The sequence below is a fragment of the Acomys russatus genome, chromosome 9, assembly GCF_903995435.1.
Source record: "Acomys russatus chromosome 9, mAcoRus1.1, whole genome shotgun sequence".
Classification (NCBI taxonomy): domain Eukaryota; kingdom Metazoa; phylum Chordata; class Mammalia; order Rodentia; family Muridae; genus Acomys; species Acomys russatus.
In genome coordinates, this window is record NC_067145.1 from 48,659,105 (window position 1) to 48,678,781 (window position 19,677).

Genomic DNA, 19,677 nt, shown 5'->3' on the forward strand with positions numbered 1-19,677 from the left:
CAATTCCCAGCAACCACATGATGGCTCACAACCATCTACAATGAAATCTGCTGCCCTCTTCTGACCTGCAGGTGTAACATGACTCCTTTAAATGGAGCAAAATCAGAGTGAAAACAGAGTAAGATTTAGAAAATCCATCCTGGTGGCCGTCATTAGACACCTTCTGTTGTGGGCAATTTTCTTATTCTTAGCATACTTTGACCTGGTGTGATGTTCAAACACCAAAGGTGAAAGTGAACATTTTTTTTTTTTTGTAAGTAAAGCAGAAGGCTTTTCACATTAAAAGTTACAGAAATCTAAGAAACCCCAGAAGTCCTGGACCTATCATTGCACTGGAGGCATTCAAATGCACATGACTGAGTTCTCCAAGCTGCAGCTCGTTAGTCTTCAAAATGGACAAATGTATTCTGGGCATGCTCTGAAATGAGAAGAGGGTCACTGGTAAGAACACTGGCTACCAAAGCAACGAGTAGCCTAAGAGTGAGTCTCTGTCTTACTATGTGAAAGAAGCCATGATAACAGTCACTTCACCACTCCTTTTCCAGCTGAAGATTTGTGACTCCATTTAAGACCTTGAAGCGACGTTCTTTGGAGAAGAAACTCACCATGTGTGATTTCTCACTTGACGCAGACCATTTTTTACCTCACAGTTCTGGACTTCTGCCATTTTGAATAGCATCTGCATAAAATAGATCTATGCTGAGCGCAGTCCTAACTTAATAAGATGGATTCTGTGAAGACAAACTTAGGCTGTTTGTAAAACCATAATATTAAATGAAAGCCCTGAATTATTAAATGTTACATTGAAACAAATCACAGTGCAAGCATATGAAGTATAAAAGACTGTGTATGCACAGCAGAAGACAAAAACTAAAATAGGCAAGTGGAAAATAAAGTTTCTTTCTCCCTTAGAAAAGACTTCCCATAATTTAAATTTCATGAGTTCTTAGATTTACCACTTTCTGAAAGAAAAGAAGAAGAAGAAGAAGAAGAAGAAGAAGAAGAAGAAGAAGAAGAAGAAGGAGAAAGAAAGAGAAGAGAAAAGGATTGTAGGGTATGCAGTATTTGCATAACACTTCTCAGCTCACAAACACACTGATTTGACATCTGATAGGCTCCACACTGAATCTCATTACTTACACAACAGTTCCTGCTCTTGTTTACAAATGAAGTGTCGAGCTCTGTGTTCAGGACATGTGTTTGTTTTTTTCTGTCTGTGTGGTAGCCGCTACTATAATGTATGTTAGTGAGGCGGAGTCAAACTTTGGGAGTGAGCCCCAAATGTCTGAGGCTCTCTAAAGGAATGACTCCTCTAATATTGGGGTGGCTGGCTCTCCATCAGAAGTGGTTCTGCTTCTTCCCCTCACGGGAGCACCAAGGCCTGAGTGACAAACTACCAGATGACTTCTAGTCTGGCTTCCAGAATTGCCAATTTTCTTCCTGTCTGGCTGAGTGAAAAGGCTGAAAAAGAATGATGGAACATGGCAGGAGTAGATGGTGAGGCATGTAACGCCTTATTTGCCAGACGTGGAAAGTCCATGTTACATTAGCTAGAATTTAACCACATGGATAAACTACAGTCCAGTTGTGAGCCTTAGGAAGAGAGGAAGGGTAGGATGAAGAACTGGCAGTGACTGACTTCACCAAGGCTCAGGAGATAATTGTTGACAAAGGCAGAAGCCGCCCAAACCCCAGCTCTCAGCTTCTTTCCAGGTCAACCACTGTCTGTCAGCTGTACTTCAAGGGGCCCTGTCCCAGGACCTGTGGTGTGAGTTGAAACAAATTTGCATATTTTCACTTGCACTCTGTAATGTCTATAGCAACATAATTGGTCAAAATAACATTGACGGGATGGAAAGATGGCTCACTGGATAAAGTGCTTTCTGCATAAGCCAAGAGGCTCTGAGCATAGATCTCCAGCCCCAGGGAAAAGCTGAGCATGATGGTGAGTATCTGTAACTTCAGTGCAGGTGACAGAGACAGGCAGATTCTAGGACTCTGTGACAAGCCAGTATAGCTGAAATAGTGAGCCTTAGGTTTAGTGGGGTGCCTGACTCAACTAAAATATAAATATAATACAAAGTGGGTGAGGGACAGGAGAGTAAAAGTTGCTGCTCCCCTTGCAGTGGACCCAAGGTCCAGCTCCCAGCAGCCACATAACATCTCAAAACTGACCTTAACTCCAATCTCAGGAATCCAACACCCTCTTCTGGGCTCCTTGGGCACTGGGCACAGATGTGGTGCATATAAGCAAATTACTCAGGCAAGTATAAAAAATTATCAAAAACAGAAACAGAAAAAAAAAATAAGATGAGTAGGCCAGTGGCTCAGTGGGTAAAGGCACAAACATACCTGGATACCTGAGTCTGACCCCCTAAAACCATGTAAAGGTACAAAGGAGATACTTAACTCCACAAAATTGTCCTCTGATCTCCATTGATAATGATAATGATGATACAAAAAAATAGGGTGTCCAACAGCCTCTGGCCTATAAATGTGCTCACAGGGGGCCGTGAACCCACACATATAAGAGAAAGAATGGGACTAGTCCCCTAAATAGGTATGACGTGCAGAAATTTTGTCAATATATATTGTTATATATTTTTATATACACTTATATAGTTGTATGTATATATATTGAGGGAGGCAGAGAAAGAGAGGGAGAGAAGAAAGGAGGAAGAGGGGGGAAGGAGGAGGAGGAGGAGGAAGAGGAGGAGGAGGAGGAGGAGGAGAGAGAGAGAGAGAGAGAGAGAGAGAGAGAGAGAGAGAGAGAGAGAGAGAGAGAGAGCGTTTTAGTCTCCACAGGCTATTGAGAGAAAAGTATTGATCAAGGCCTCATGCATGTATTAAGCACTTGGTAAAGCCAAGAAGACACAGTCACAGGATGACAAATGTAAGTGCATAATACTGTGGGTAAAATTTCAAAGATCAGGGGCAAACTGTCTGCAAAATGACAGACAGCATAAAATGGAAGAAAAAATTCAATGCAGCTTAAACATTGAGTTAGAAACTAAGGGAACTGACAATTTTGGCTAGAATAGTTTCCCCGTGAGCCCCATGGACTACTTTGAGAGGTAGGGATCACATTCATCGTTTACTTGGGCTCTGAGAATCCACATTCAGGTGTGTGTGTGTGTGTGTGTGTGTGTGTGTGTGTGTGTGTGTGAGAGAGAGAGAGAGAGAGAGAGAGAGAGAGAGAGAGAGAGAGAGAGAGAGAGAGAGAGAGAGAGAAAGGCACTTTACAGGCTGAGCCATCTCCCTGGTCGTGTTTATTTTTAATAGAAGACATCTATCCCCCATTCATATTATCTCTCTGTCCCTCCCTCCTTCCCTCCCTCCCTCCTTCCCTCCCTCCTCCCCTCCCTCCTTATCTATCATAGACCCCTTTGTTGAAAAACACATGCAAATTTATACATTCAAGTAGGTCCTAGAGATATGTATATTTTCTATGTCTTTAATTTCTTTTCATTTAGGTTCTTAGTTGACATATTTTTACAGATTCATCAATTTCACTTTGTATATTGTATTGGCATAGAGATGTTCACAATATTTTTCATTCCTTTTGACATTTAATGTGGACACCTGGGTTTATTTTTTTTTTCTCTGTTTTCTTATCCCATATAATGAAAGGGTTGTCCTGTATTTTTTTGGATGTTAAAACAACCTAGCTTTCTGAGATAAGGTCTACTTCTTTATGATATATTATCCTTTTAAAGGTAGATTTAGGGTTGAAGAGATGGCTAAATGGTTGAGTACCTGATATGCAAACCTGAGGGCCTGAGTTCAAATACTCAGCTCCCACATAAGAAACTAAGGATGGACACACATGTGATCATGGTTTCAGTGCCATGGGGTGCAGAGGCATGGGGATCTCTGGGGCTTACTGGCCACCAGCCTAATTCCAGATTCAGGAAGAAACTCTCTCAAAGGAATAAGAAGAGTGATAGAGCAGGACATCAGACATCATCATCCAGTTTCCTTGTGTTCACAGGTACACACACAACCACACTACACCAGACATTCACATATAACACACACACACACACACACAGAGAGAGAGAGAGAGAGAGAGAGAGAGAGAGAGAGAGAGAGAGAGAGAGAGATACAGACACACTCACACCCCATTGACAGATAGGCGCGTGCGCACGCGCACGCACACACACACACACACACACACACAGTTTAAATAAATTTGGATTCAGCAATGTTAGACTTATTTGATTTTCTGTATAGTTTGTCTATTTATAATACATAGAATGCTATTCTTATTATTTCTTTTCAGATACTTTGGGCTTAAGTTGCTTTTTCTGTGATTGTTTAAATATAAATTATTTAAACAATTGATTTTTAAATCACATAAATGATGAGTGATAGCCAACATTTTATTAAAAGATTTAGTAGAATGTACAAAATATTAAAATTCATTATAAAAGTAAATGTTAAAATAAAAAACATAGTTTACTTAATTTTATAAAATACTTTCTCCTAAAATTAAAAAATATCATATCTAAGTAAAATAATTTACACAAACCTAACTTTTTAAGATTTTGACATTTAGTGATAAACTATTTTTAATTAAAATTATTTAGTCTCGTTTTATAGACTACACATAGACCCATACACGGGCATACAAATTAAAGAACAAACTTGGGTTAATCAAGGTTATTAAATTTTCATGATCACCATAGGCTAGTGTTGCAGTCATCACTCTAATTTTTTCTACCTTTCAGAATCAAGAATTAGAACATAAATAGCTGATAAGATGCCAAATGGGGTAAAGGCACCGAAGCCAAGCCTAATGACCTTAGTTTAGTCGTCAGGCCCCACATGGTGGTTAAAAAAAAAAAGAACTGACTCTTGCAAATTGCCCTATGACTTCCATACATGAGTGGTGTAGTACTTGAGCCCTGATATATATCTCCTCCTAGAAAACAATACCCCATACAAATAAATATAATAATTTTTTAAGAATCGGAATATAGAGAGATGCAAGAAAACAGACCTCCTGTGTTATTGACCTATGGTTCCCTATTATACAAGAACCTACCGAGTTCTCTTCAAAGAGAAGATGTGACAAGTTAATCATGTTCCTGTATTACATAAGTGCTCTCACTAACCAGGTCGTCCATGCATTTCGATACAATGTGTCTCCAGCAGCACAGCAGCATTTGAACTTGGGGGGTTTCCCCCTTTATAGATACAGAACTGGAGATGGGGAGAAGTCTTTCCTTAGCTGCACATGACAGGAGGTCAGACATTTCAGGTTGTGCTGCAGTACTGAAATGCAAGGTACCTTAAATGTGGTGTCCTCTTTTCTGAGATGAGGGTGTGTCCAAGTTTGCGCCTGCTGTCAACTGTCAACCTTATCCATCCTAGAGTTACCTGAGAGAGAGAGAGTCTCAACTGAGGGACTGCCCATATCAGACTGGCCAGTCGCCATGTCTATGAGAGACTCTCTTGATTGATTTTTGATGTGGGACAGTCCAGACCAATATGAGCAACACCATTCTTAGTATGAGAGGCTGACTGTATAAATGATAGCTGAACACAAGTCAGTAAGAAAGCAGAGAGTGAACTAGCAAAGAGGGTTCCGCCGGGGGTTCCTGCCCTTGAGTCCTCAATGATGGACTGGGTCCTGAATATATGCGCCAAATAAATGCTTTCTTTCCCAAGTTTCCTTTGGTTACAATGTTTCAGTACCACACCAGAATGTAATAGGGCGTGGTGTTTCTAGCTAGCCATATGGCAGTAGTCCTATGGCTGCCAGAAGAAGTACCAGGAAAGCCTATGTACAAGGTCATGGCTTTAATCTAATGGTGTGGCTGCTCTTATGCACAGGGAAAGAAATCAGCAGGACAGATAGTCATCAACAAGAAAAGGTAGGATGACCTTCAAGACCTTCATAAAAGAAGATCGTGGCCACCAGTAATCAAATATCTCATCTCAGTGGCATTTGGCTCTTGAAAGCAGCAAGGCTTAATTCTGACCCTTCTAATTAAATGATTTCTGTAGACAGGGAGGCATGTGGTTCAACCCAGCCCTCTTCTTGGGTTTACCTTTCGTGCGTGGTACCTTCAATAGCCAATAATCAGAAAAACTACGCCAATGAGTTGGCTCAGCAGACAAAGGTACCTGTTGCAAACCCTGATGATCCAAGTTCTATCCCTGGGGCCCAAAATGTGGACGGATAAAACAGGTTCCTGAAAGTTGTCCTCTGACATTCAGATCCTTGCACACACACACACACACACACACACACACACACACACACACACACGCACAGAAAGAGTAACTAACCAACTAACCAACCAAATAACTAACTAACTAACAAACTAAATATAAATTTAAAAATCAGAAACCCTCTCCAATCAGCTAATCCTCTAGGGAGCTACAGTCCAGATGTAAGCTGCCTTGACCTGTTATGAAACAGGCTAATGTTCTGCATAAAAGCCATGATGGAAATTAAGTTATGGGACCCAACATGTCACCTTCCCAAGCCGATGACTGATGTCATAAATCTCATTGTTACTACTTCTCTTGGCAGTATCCAGATGGTTTTATTTAGCTGAGCTGGCAAGCTGGGTTGAACAGCATTTCACATATAGGTTGTTACTCCAGTGAGTATTTCCAGAATATAACGTTCTAATTTTAAAATCCTATGTGAGCAATGACAGCGAGGGATCTGCATTTAAAAACATGTATTTACTCAAGTACTTTTACAGCGATCACCTCTCACCAAATCTTATGGAACTTATAAGAAGTTCTTAAGTAGGTTATTTAATTTAATCCACCTACTAATTCTAAAATGACATGCACATTGAAAATGTTGAGAAATTTCACCATATCCCACCATGAGAAGAATACGGGATAAAAAGGTAGAATGCTGTACCTTTTCTTTTCTGCTGACAAATATACATTGTTTCACACACACACACACACACACACACACACACACACACACACACACACACAAAATAGGTTCAAGATGCTTTTCTTCTGAGCATAGGTAATTCAAGATTTTAAGAAGCACTTATTTACTTGTTGTGCATGTGTGTGTGTGCGCGCGCCTGTGCATGTGTGCACATTTCTGTGTCTCTGTGTGTGCGCACATGTTCTGTATGTGTGTGTGTGTTTGATGTGTGTGTACATATGTGTTGTCTGGGCAGGGTGTTGCATGGGCCCATGCATGCAGAAGCCTGAAAAACACTGTGGCTGTCTTATTCCCACATCATTCCCTTGAGACCAGGGAATTCACTAAACCTGGAATTAGGACAGTGGCCAGGAAGCCTTAGTTTGAAGTCAGTTCCTAACGCAAGTGCTCTGAGTCCCTGTGATATCTTCCTCACTGGGCTATCTTCCCAGCGCCCGTAACAATATGTCTTTAATCCCTTCATAAATTCTAGTTTCAAAATAGTACAAAAGTCTCCCTTCTTACACTGCTCTTAGGGGATAACCGGATTGTTCCTTCATTGCACAAATGAAAGGAGAACAAGTCAAGACATAAAGACCTCAAATGAGGAAGGCACAGTCAAGATACAGAACGCGGCATTCCCGGCTTTAGTCCTGAGTCTTTGTAGATGGCTAAATAATGAGAACATTATGTCCCTGAGAAACAGTAAGAGGAATGTGGTTATTTGGAGATGACCATTTATGATAATCCTCAACTCCACCACGTTTCATATGAAGTGTGTGCCTGTATGCAACCCTTGGAGCACAGAAGGGGGTTCACATTTAATTTCTTCTTTTTTTTCCTTTTAACTCTTCATTTCTTAAAAATGCATTTATCCTTCACCCAAACCCACAAAAAAGTGAAAAAGTATTATTGAACAGAAACCTCATTGAGATAATTTGACCTAGTGTTTAATAATTGCTTTCTTTGTGCCAGCCAATCTGGTTTGCATAAAACCATCTCGTGCAATCCCCCACCCCTTGTCCTTGGAGGAGAGGTGCCACCTTAAGTTGAGGGAACTGAGGCTAAAAAAAAAAAAAAAAAAAAAAAAAAAAAAAAAAAAGATACACCCGGTCTCCAAATATGTAGTGACTAGCCATTGAAATCGTTATAAAATTAAGCAAATCTTAATCTCAACTGCAATACAACTGGAACAAATGCCAGTTTACATAAACAATGAAACAAACGGTCTTTTAAATTCAGCCTGCTTCTTATTACAAATGTGTTTCTAGCATTTGCTAGCATGCCTTCATCAGGCGTAATTTTAATTCTTCCCACCACTCATATTGGCAAACCAGTCTATGATAAAATGCCATTTGTGCTGTCAGGCTCACTGTGCTAATTTTACAGTTCAGTTCTAACTCTGTGTTGCTACACTTCCTTCCTTCCTTCTCTTCTTTCCTTCTTTCTTTCTTCTTACTTACTGATTTATTTTGCTCCATTATTCATACTGATAGTGGATTATTCTTTGACTCCACAGCCCAAGATTTCTGTTTCTTTATCTCTAATATATATTCACAGAAAAACAACTTTCCTAAAATGTGTACCGTATTTAGTGGAATATTTGTGTACATTATTTTGCTTGTTTGTTTGTTTGGTTGGTTTCAATTGGTTTTTGAGGCAGAGTTTCTCTATATAGTCCTAACTATCCTGGAACTTGCTAAGTAGACCAAGATGGTGTCAAAATCACAGAGATCTGCCTGCCTCTGCCTCCTAAGTGCTAGGATTAAAGACATGCTCTACCATGCACAGCTTTGTGTACATTCTTAAAGGTTTGTTATGTATAAGTATGTGTGCCTTTGTGACTTATTGTGTACCATATGCATGCAGGTATCCATGGATTCCAGTGGACATTGCATTCCCTATAACTGGAATTATAAATAGAGCTGCCAGATGTATCTTGGGAACCAAATACAGGTCTGACAGAGCAACATGTGCTCTGTAGCCTCTGAACTGCTGCAAGTTCAGGACTACAGGTCCTCTGCTACCTTATTTTTGGAGGCAACATTCATACAAGGCCATTTTTGCTGTGTACAGTTTGGTGATGGTTTGGAATATTACTTCTTATATAGCCAGAACCTTTATCTAGTTCTGAAATATTTTCAATATTCCAATCAGAACATTGTTATAAAGTTTAGGTTTGTGAATCTTTTTTTTTTTTTTTTTTTTTACAGTTTTTCAAGATTTTTAAAAATTGCTATTTGTGTTCCCTTGTAATTAATTCATGCTAATTTTAGGATCATAATTTTGAACCCAAACATTGAGATTTTGATAGGGATTGCACTTAAAACATAAATGGCTTTGGGAAATACACCACTTTGCCCAAGCTGACTTTTCAGCACGTCATTGATAGAAATGTCCCAGACTTCAGTGGAAATAAAGGTGGCTTATTAGCTACTTATTTCACCCTGACAAAAACGCTTGACAAAGCCTACTAAAGGAAGGAAGAGTTTATTTTGACTTATAATTTTATGGTAAATACAAGCAAGGGATGCTGGTCACAGTGTATCCAGTCAGGAAGCAGATGCTGATGGATGCTGATGCTTAGGTTACTTTCTTCTCCTTATTAAGTCTGGGATCCCTATGACTAGAATACTAGAAATCACATTTAAGGAAGGTATTCCTATTTCAATTAAACTAATCTAGAGAATTCCTTATACACTTGCCTAGCGAGTTGCTTTCATGGTCATTCTAAATCCCATCAAACTGACAAGCCAAGCTCAACCATTAAAAGTTATGTCTTAATTACTTTTCTATTGCTATGGTGAAGGTAACTTATAAAAGAAAGAGTTTATTGGGGGCTCACAGTTACAAAGGGTTAGAGCCCATGACTCTCATGGCAAGGAGCATGGCAGCAGGCAGGAAGGCACGATGTTGGGGCAGTAGCTGTGAACATATAGCCACAAGCAGGAAATGGGGAGAAGGAGCCAGAATGGGTTGAGTCTTCGTAAACCTCAAAGGTCACCCTTAGTGACACACGCCTCTAACAAGGACACACCTCCCAATCCTTCCCAAATAGTTTTAACAACTAAGGACCAAATATTAAAACATAAGAGTCTATGGGAACACTCTCATTCAAACCGTCACAGATGGTCTTCCAAGTGATAAGAAAACAGATGTTTAAAAAAAGAAGAAGGAAAGAAAACAGATGTTAAGATGACTGACATGACTGTCAGGCCCGATCCTTGCAAATGCTACTCGAGCATTGTTGGTCCAGCTTTCTCAGCCTTCATGCTTACCAGCTGGAACCCAAAGCTGTGGTTCTGTGTAAGTCTTATTTTCTATTGCTGAACCTATAGGAAGTATTAGTATGAACATCTTAAGGGTAAACATAAACTAAATTTCAGATCTTACTGGAATAAAATAAACTGAATTGATTCTCTCACTTTCCCATTATTTTCTGCCTTTTCCTACATGTTGAAAGTGGGGAGGACATCCTATTGAGACTTTAGGTGAGAGAAGCCTGGGAGAATGAGGAAATAGAAGGATCCAGAGGGTCCTGGAAAACTACAGGTGGGTCTGGGTCCTGGGGTCCTCCTCAAACTATGGCACCAGCCAAGGAAAATATAGGCAGTAAACTTCAAACCCCTACCCAGACTAGCCGATGGACAGGACATTCTCCACCGTTAAGTGGAGAAGGAGATCTGACTTTCACACAAACTCTGGTGCCCCATATTTGACCATGTCCCTTGGATGGGGACGCCTGGCGGCACTCAGAGGAAGGATAATAGGTCACCAAGAAGAGACTCGATACCCTATGAGCATATACAGGGGGAGGAAGTCCCCCCCAGTCACAGACATAGGGGAGGGAGTAGGGGGGAAGCGGGAGGGAGGGAGGAATGGGAGGATACAAGGGATGGGCTAACAACTGAGATGTAATATGAATAAATTAATATATAAAAAAGAAATAAATTAAAAAGAAAAAAAAAAAAAAAGAAAATGTTTCTAGTTAATACTAAGCACCCAGAGATAATGTATGTAAATCATAATACAAGATAGGTAGCATTGATAGTGTGGCAATTTGAATGGGAAAATGTTTCCCATAGTTCGCCTGTTTGACCACTTGGTCTCCAATTGACGGTGCTATTTGGAGATGTTGAGGAGGTCTGATCTTGCTGGAGAAGGAATAATTGCACGACTTTTAAAGGTTCCACTCTGCTTTAAAGATCTCGATTATATAAAGAGAAACTGAAAGCAAACAAAGTACTTCTGAAGCAGAAAAGCATAGGGAATAGCCTAGCAGCCTGGGACTCTGCTTGGTTTGGGCTATGCATATTGCCCCTCTTCATATAAAGCACTTGGCAGTCTTAGACCCTTACATACACAGATAATACATCCAACAGCCCGATCTAGGACCCTTATCTGCATTGAGCTGGGTGCAAACCCCACTCTAGACAAGTTTTTCCTGCCCTCTTGACCATCACACTTAGACAGATGTCCAGGTAGAAGAATGGAAAATGATCTTGCCTGAACTGGTTTGAGATATAAAAGTACTAAGGCACTTCAAGGGAGAACCTCCTAATTGCCGATCTTATACCTATGCATAATTAGACATGTGTATAATTAAAATAAGATGCATTATGGGAAGGGATATGCACAGTTGAAAGATGGTTATATAATTTAACCTGCCAATAAAAAAAAGAGAGAGAGAGAGAGAGAGAGAGAGAGGGAGAGACCGACACAGACTATACCCATTAGCAAGAAACTTTCTTTTGCAGCTCATAAAAAGAAGTCCCAGGCAATGACCTTTGAGGGCCTCCATTCATGTGGCCTACCATCAATCTTAAAAATGTTCTCCTTCCTACATTGTGCTACTGTTTTGATTTGAATAAACTTTTCTTGCTGCCTTGCCATGTGCACTTTCTTGAATGCTGTGAATGAAGCACCAAGCACTTGGAATCGCCTGTCCCAGATCCCTTCCATCAGGAACACCTCAGCCACCACGTGTTCCATTCTATCATCCCGTTGTTTGTTTACACCTGTTACAATAGAGTTTCTGAGAAAAGCAATCTAGGTCCTTCATTAATACTTGATTGCAAATAAAAGAGCAAACTGTCTAAAAATCACACCACAATGCTGAGTAAAAAGGAGCATGTATAGAAGTATCAAAAACATTGCCTTCAGCCTGGTAGTTTCTTTCTGCAGCTTATGATGTGCAAGCACTTCAGAACATTCAGACACATTCTACGTTCTTCTAATAAGCAACCAGCCGTCAGAATTACTAACTTTCTGACTCCTATATTTAAGGGAAATGTCTAAATTGTACTTGAAGAGGAACCCTTTAAAAGAGCGTGGTAGTTAGACAGTAATAACAACATAGTCTACAGATAGCAAGCATTAAATGCGCACGTTTCTAAGAACTTTACACTTTGAAGTAGTTTAACATTTTGAGACCTAGGTTCTACACTGCACACTGAAGATATTGGGAGGACTGGTCTATGTCCACTGAAGTCACACAAGTAGAGCAAACACACATGCAAGATGGCAATGTCAACAGAAAACACCCTTCTTCCACCTCGAAACATCTCAAGGGTTTTTATGAATACAAATTAGCAAGCTTACGTACTGCCCCTTCACAGAGAACATGGTGTACCTTTGACCAGACAGAGTAAAATGAGATAACATTTTGAGAAAGTGTTGTGTTTATTTGAAACTGCTGTAATGCATTCTTCAACAGCATAGAGGGTAATAACAGTACGGCAATTTGGAGATAATAGTCCACAAAAATAAGCAGACTGAGTTAAACATTAGCAACCGAACATAATATTCCGCAGAATGCATGCGCAACTTGAATTTTGTTATAGGCCCGCTAGCTTCATACTGTGTACCGGGATGTGTACAAGCATTTCATAGTCTAAGCCTCACAATTCTGAGACATAGGAAACTCCCAACATTATTTCAGCTGCTCAGCTATCTAGCAATGTGGAAAAAAAAAGCCATACCCAAAGTTAAAAGGAAAATTGGCAGCAAATATTAAAATGTGCATGTTTACATATATGTATATGTACATATTTATTGTAATATAAGCATTCCTGTTACTGATGGTGGAGACCTGTGTGCCATCACCTAACTAAAAAATGAAAGAAACCAATTTAAAACTGTGAAAAATTGGCCATAATTGAGCTTCATAGTTGGATTTTAACTTCTAAAACAAAAGAGCTTGAGAACGAGAGGCAGAGATGGAGACATACAGGGTAGAGGGGAAAGGAAGGGAAAAGAGAGAAGAGAAAGAAGAGATAAGAAAGGGTCAAGAGAGAAGAGAGTAAAGAAAGAGAGACAAGAGACCAAACAGTGGAAAAGGAGCAAAAATGGTTTGTTGCCTCCTTGTTGAATGAAGGCAGCTATTTGATTATCTTCATATGAGTAACTCTAGCTCTAATTAGCTACACCCTCCATGTGAATTAAAACTAAAGTTTTAAAAGGGTTGCACTCATGAGGCAGAGACAGGCAATTAATTCTCTGTGAGTTTCAGAGCAGCCGAAGCTACATAGTGTGTCTCAGAACAGCCTGAGCTAAAACAAAAGAAAACAAAACCACCAAACTGTCTGAGTCCTTCAGGGTTATAGTGTCTCTCACCTGAGTTTTAGGCCCTCAGACATCTCCCTGCTCCCTGCAGTCTCTGGGAACCTCTCGGGGCTCAAGCTCCTCACCTGCGGATTAGGATGACCGCGCCTATATTTTGAAGCTGCAGGGATACAAGGATATTAGCGAGTGGTCATTATAATGAGGATTGATGGTTCTTCTCCTTTATTTTCTTACTGAAAGAAAAACCAGCATTCAGTTACATGTGGGAACAGTAAAGAGATAAATGAAACCCACAGCCACCAAGCTCATGTGGTGATTCTGTGTAATTGTCTTTTCTGAAGCCGTTGGCTGGCTGGTAGCTTAAATACTGCATTCTTTATTTTACTTTTTTTATGCATTGTATGTGGGGAGAGTCTGCTTATGCCCTAGCCCGTGTTGTTAGAGGACAATATGGAGAGCCACTTCTTTCCTTCCACCATATGCATCGCAGTGACTAGACTCAGGGCACTGTCAGGTTTAGTGGCAAGTGTCTTTACCCAATGAGCCATCTTGCTGGCCCCAAATACAGGGACTAATCGCTGTTTGTCAAGGTTGGAACAGTATACCCTTTTTTGTTTCTAGTGATCAACAATGGTGACTTCACAGCTTTTTATGTGACAAGAGGACACAGAGATGAGAAACACATACCACACACAAATATACCCATAAGCTACTTCATACACACAAAATAGATCTTACACATACCCATCTCACATACAACATATACATATCACAAATCCTAAACATATACCACACAACTCACACACAGATACCAAAGGACATAGCCATACTTTTATCTCACATACAACACATACATAGCAGACAACACACAACACATATGTGATTCATATGTGCTTCTACAACATATAGTATTCTCTCTCTCTCTCTCTCTCTCTCTCTCTCTCTCTCTCTCTCTCTCTCTCTCTCTCTCTCTCACACACACACACACACACACACAGATCATATCGCCCATATGATACACACATTCTAATCATATATCATAGTCACGTTACATGTATCACACATACAACATACAAGCCTCATAAGTACAACTTTAAAACTATGTAAGCACATTATTTTCAACACACATACACTTCACACACTGCTCCTAACCACACATGACACAAACATTTCTACCTCACATACACATTCAACACACACAGCTCATGCAGATGTCACATATGTAATGGAGTGGGGGCAGTGGGGTGTGCTGGTGATCATCTAGGGGATCACTGAGTTCATTCCCTGGCTTGGACATACAGTTGAGTGTCCAGGAAAGACAGAAGGCCAAACTGTGGAGAAAGGAAAGGCTGTGTCCACTCAGGGTAGAACAGACCCAAATGGATGCAGTTCATTTTATAGTGTCCCTGGGCCTTCCCTTTTCTCTTATTGGTTCTGTTTAGATACCCACCCCTGTGCCTTCCTGCCATTTATCCTCATAATGTGTTCTAGGAACAAGAAGCCAACATCTCAGGCATCTTAGTTGGAGTTTTATTGATGTGAATAGACACCATGACCGTGGGAACTCTTACAGAGGAAAACATTTAATTGGGGCTGCCTTACTGGTTCAGAGGTTTAGTCCATTCTTGTCATGGTGGGAAGCATGGCATCACGCAGGCAGACATGGTACTGGAGGAGTAGCTGAGAGTTCTACATCTGGATGGGCAGGCAGCAGGAAAAGAAAGTGACCCTGGGCATGGCTTGAGCTTCTGAAACCTGAAGGCCCACCCCAGTGACACACTTTTTTCACCAAGGCCACATAGACTCCAACAAGACCACACCTCCAATAATAGTACTCCGTATGAGTCTATGAGGGCTATTTTCATTCAAACCCCAGGAGGCACCTGCTTTGCTTTTCCTGTCTACATATGTCCCTCTAATACTCCTTCACATACAGCATACAATACACAGATACCAACTGCACATGATAAAATCATGCCTCTACATTACATACTCCATATCCGACACAATGTAGTTACCAAAGGCATATAATATCCATAAATCAATCACACACCACAGACATGTCATATACCCAATCCTAAAGAAGAGACCAGGGGAAAGGTTATTCATAGACAAATTACTTTTTTTCTCTACAGATAGAACAAAGCAGCCACCAGGTGTTTAGGAATGAATGATATTCTGTTAATTATTATCGTTGGGAAGACTGAGATTAAGAACTAAAACATGCTACTTTCTTTTCTCTTGATTAAAAAGTTGGTGAAAAGCCAGCCATGGTGGCTCATGTCTTTAATCCCAGCACTCAGGGAGGCAGAGGCAGGCAGATCCCTGTTATTCAAGGCCAGCTTGATCTACAAAGCTGGTCCAGGACAGCCACAGCCACACAGAGAAACTCTGTCTTGAAAAAACCAAAACAAAAGAGTTGCTGAAATCAGAACAAAACAACAACAAAATCCACCTGAAAATATCTAAAATAAAGCCTGTCTCCAATTCTCTTGGCTTCCTTCCCCACAATCAGAGCCTGCTCTCTGCTTGTTGGGGGCTTCTTATCCCTCTGGAAAGACAGGAAATTACATAGCCCTCCATTTGCAGTCATCTGAGGAATTCTTTTCTTCTTCTCCCGTCACCGCTGAGTCAACAGTAATGCTCCCTTACTTTACAGTGGGAAAACTCTGTTATGCAGCATTTGGAGTCCTTCTCTTCCCATCCACATCTAAATGCTGTCAAGAGAATCCTCTAAAAAAATGGGATCTAGGTAAGTCCCTCAGTGGTAGAGCAAGGCACTGGGTTTGATTTCTTCACCACAGAACACTGCTTGTGCCAAGTCTAAGGTATGTCATAAACATTTGAACAACTTCTGGATGCTGCGAGTCTCACTCCATCCTGCCATTACCTTCTCAACCTCTAATATCTACTAACTTTGAACCGCGATTCCAATGCCACCTCCCCTCTGCTTGTTTCTGTCACACACCATCCTCATATATACCGGCTTATCGATGAATGAATGAACCATCTAAAAGGAAAAGCACTTGACTTTCCCCCTCAGTTTACTCAGGAAAACTCCACATGGAAGCATCTTGCATGTTTGTGCCTGCATGCTTTAATTTAATGAAATGTGAATTATGGGCAATGAGAGAATGACTCAAAAATGTTTTGGGAGGCAAATTAGTTTATGGTTATAATAAGTCATGTTCTATGGCAATCACATTCTATGTTTTAGGGAATGTTGCAGGAGAATAAGTTGTAAAAATAGATGCATATAAATGTGTTACTAATGTAACTTTATAAGTACTCATTGTTATGAAATATTTGGGCATGGTAAAGATAAAGCCTGGGACAAAAGAACAGAGAGGACATCACAGAGGACATATGATGGAGCTCATAAGCTCCAGCCCCCCACCCCCTGGTTACTTTTCTTGTGTGCCTATTTGGTTTTTGAGTAGAAGACCTTACCATAAATGGAATATTTTTGTACTGGCTCCCAAATTTGCATGCTTAAATCCTAGTCATCGAGTGATGCTATTTGAAAGTCTTTAGGGAAGATGACTAGGCACAAGAGTGGCACCCTCAGAATGGGATTAATATTATTTCAAGCAGATAGAGAAGACACTTATGAAGTATGAGCCACGGTGGTTCCCCAAAGGCAGCTGTCGAAGCTTACCCATTTCTGCACATCAGACATCTGATTATAATTCCAAAGTTAACTAGTAAAACCTTCCATCCTGTTACCTCTTGCACATTACCCAGCTGGTCACTTATTACATAACCCATAGAGATGGCCTGGAGACCTATAACATGATACTTCGCTAACTTCGCTCACAATAATTGTGTATCTTACTTTAAAATCGTCTCAGAAATAGCTGTTCTAGATTGCTTTCTGCAGCTGGGATAAACCCGATGCTCAAAAGCAACTTTGGGAAAGAAAGGGTTTATTTATCTTACAGGTTAGAGTTTCTTATCAGGTGAAGTCGAGGCAGGAAGTAAAGCAAAGACCACAAAGAAACATTGCTTATTGGCTTTCTCAGCTATCTTTCATATGTAGCCAAGACGCAATTGCTCATCAGGGGCTTTATCCACAGTGGGTTGGGCCTTCCTGCATCAATTAGCCATGTAGAAAATGTCCTATAGACATGCCTATAGGCCAATCTGGTGGAGGCAATTCTTCAGCTGTGATGCCTTCTTCCCAGGTATGTCAAGTTATCAACTAATATTAGGCATCACACTTACATACACACACAGACACAGACAGACAGACAGACAGACAGACACAGAGACAGTGAGACACACACACAGAGAATTAGAAACATGTTGGCCTTTTCTACCACCAAATCTCAAAAACAGAGAGTTCAAAGGAACATATTAAAACAGAGTGACGAGAAATGTTAATTACCCAATTAATTTAATATTATACAAGTAATAATAAGTTCTAGTCTCAACAAATAAGGATTTTCCAATAGCCTAGGCAATCCTGTACTCTGTAGTTTGACAAGCTCAGGCTAACTAGGTTGTTACCTTTGTCTAACAGTTTTAAATGGCAAATGAGTCAGACGCAAATGAGCTAGTGTTACAAATCATCACTTCCAAGTCTTGCAGAGAATGTTTTAAAGAAATAGTAGCTGCTTTCATGATTTTTTAAACTTGAAATTCATTTCAAAAATCCCTTTCATGGTGTGCTCTACCCACTTAGATAAGATATGTTCTAAAGTACTGAACGGCATAGGTGTGGTATGGCACAGGTGTGGTACGGCATGGGTGTGGTATGGCATAGGTGTGGTACGGCATGGGTGTGGTATGGCATAGGTGTGGTACGGCATGGGTGTGGTACGGCATGGGTGTGGTATGGCATAGGTGTGGTGTGGCATGGGTGTGGTATGGCATGGGTGTGGTACAGCATGGGTGTGGTACGGCATAGGTGTGGTATGGCATGGGTGTGGTATGGCATGGGTGTGGTATGGCATGGGTGTGGTATGGCATGGGTGTGGTATGGCATGGGTGTGGTATGGCATGGGTGTGGTATGGCATGGGTGTGGTATGGCATAGGTGTGGTATGGCATGGGTGTGGTATGGCATAGGTGTGGTATGGCATGGGTGTGGTACAGCATAGGTGTGGTACAGCACAGGTGTGGTATGGCATGGGTGTGATACAGCATAGGTGTGGTATGGCATGGGTGTGGTACGGCATGGGTGTGGTACGGCATAGGTGTGGTATGGCATGGGTGTGGTATGGCATGGGTGTGATACAGCATAGGTGTGGTATGGCATGGGTGTGGTACGGCATAGGTGTGGTATGGCATGGGTGTGGTATGGCATGGGTGTGGTATGGCATGGGTGTGGTATGGCATAGGTGTGGTATGGCATGGGTGTGATACAGCAGAGGTGTGGTATGGCATAGGTGTGGTACGGCACAGGTGTGGTACGGCATAGGTGTGGTATGGCATGGGTGTGGTACGGCATGGGTGTGGTATGGCATGGGTGTGGTATGGCATGGGTGTGGTATGGCATGGGTGTGGTATGGCATGGGTGTGGTATGGCATGGGTGTGGTATGGCATGGGTGTGGTACGGCATAGGTGTGGTACGGCACAGGTGTGGTACGGCATGGGTGTGGTATGGCATGGGTGTGGTACGGCATGGGTGTGGTACGGCATGGGTGTGGTACGGCATAGGTGTGGTATGGCATGGGTGTGGTATGGCATGGGTGTGGTATGGCATGGGTGTGGTATGGCATGGGTGTGGTATGGCATGGGTGTGGTATGGCATAGGTGTGGTACGGCTGTGAAGACTTTGAAGACTTTAGAGTGCCATGGGGTTCTGGACAGCTTGAAGGACGGCATGGTACCCTTCAGCGGTTGAAGCTGCTTGAACACAGGGAACCCTCACTAAAGGTTATTATTTTTGTGTATTAAGAAATGTAAGAAATGGGAGTCAGTGAGATGGCTCCACAGCTGCTCTTACAAAAGCCCCAGGCTTCAGTTGCTAGCACTCACATGGATGTTCACAACCATGCACAAGTCCAGTTCCAGGGCATTTGAGGCCCTCCTCCAGCCTCTGAGGGCAATGCTAGCGGAACTCTAAAAGGCCTCCAAGTTGTGTTGTTGTACTGTGTTGTGTCTATCACTTCCCCTCCCCCTCCTCCAGGCCCAGGCCATTTCCCTGAAATGCAATCTACTTACAGCAGAATGCCAGATCACTGCACAGCGTGATGCAT

General features: G+C 41.4%; 1 protein-coding gene across 1 annotated transcript; it reads right to left on the reverse strand.

Moving 5' to 3' along the window:
* Positions 1-18,154: 18,154 nt before the first annotated feature.
* Positions 18,155-19,303, reverse strand: LOC127193636 (uncharacterized). The gene has a single exon (XM_051150870.1). It carries the CDS (start codon positions 19,301-19,303, stop codon positions 18,155-18,157), a length of 1,149 nt encoding a protein of 382 aa, XP_051006827.1.
* Between the last annotated feature and the right edge of the window lie 374 nt (positions 19,304-19,677).

Coding starts and splice junctions, on each gene's coding strand:
- LOC127193636 (XM_051150870.1), bottom strand. CDS start 19,303: ATGCCGTCCTTCAAGCTGTCCAGAACCCCATGGCACTCTAAAGTCTTC.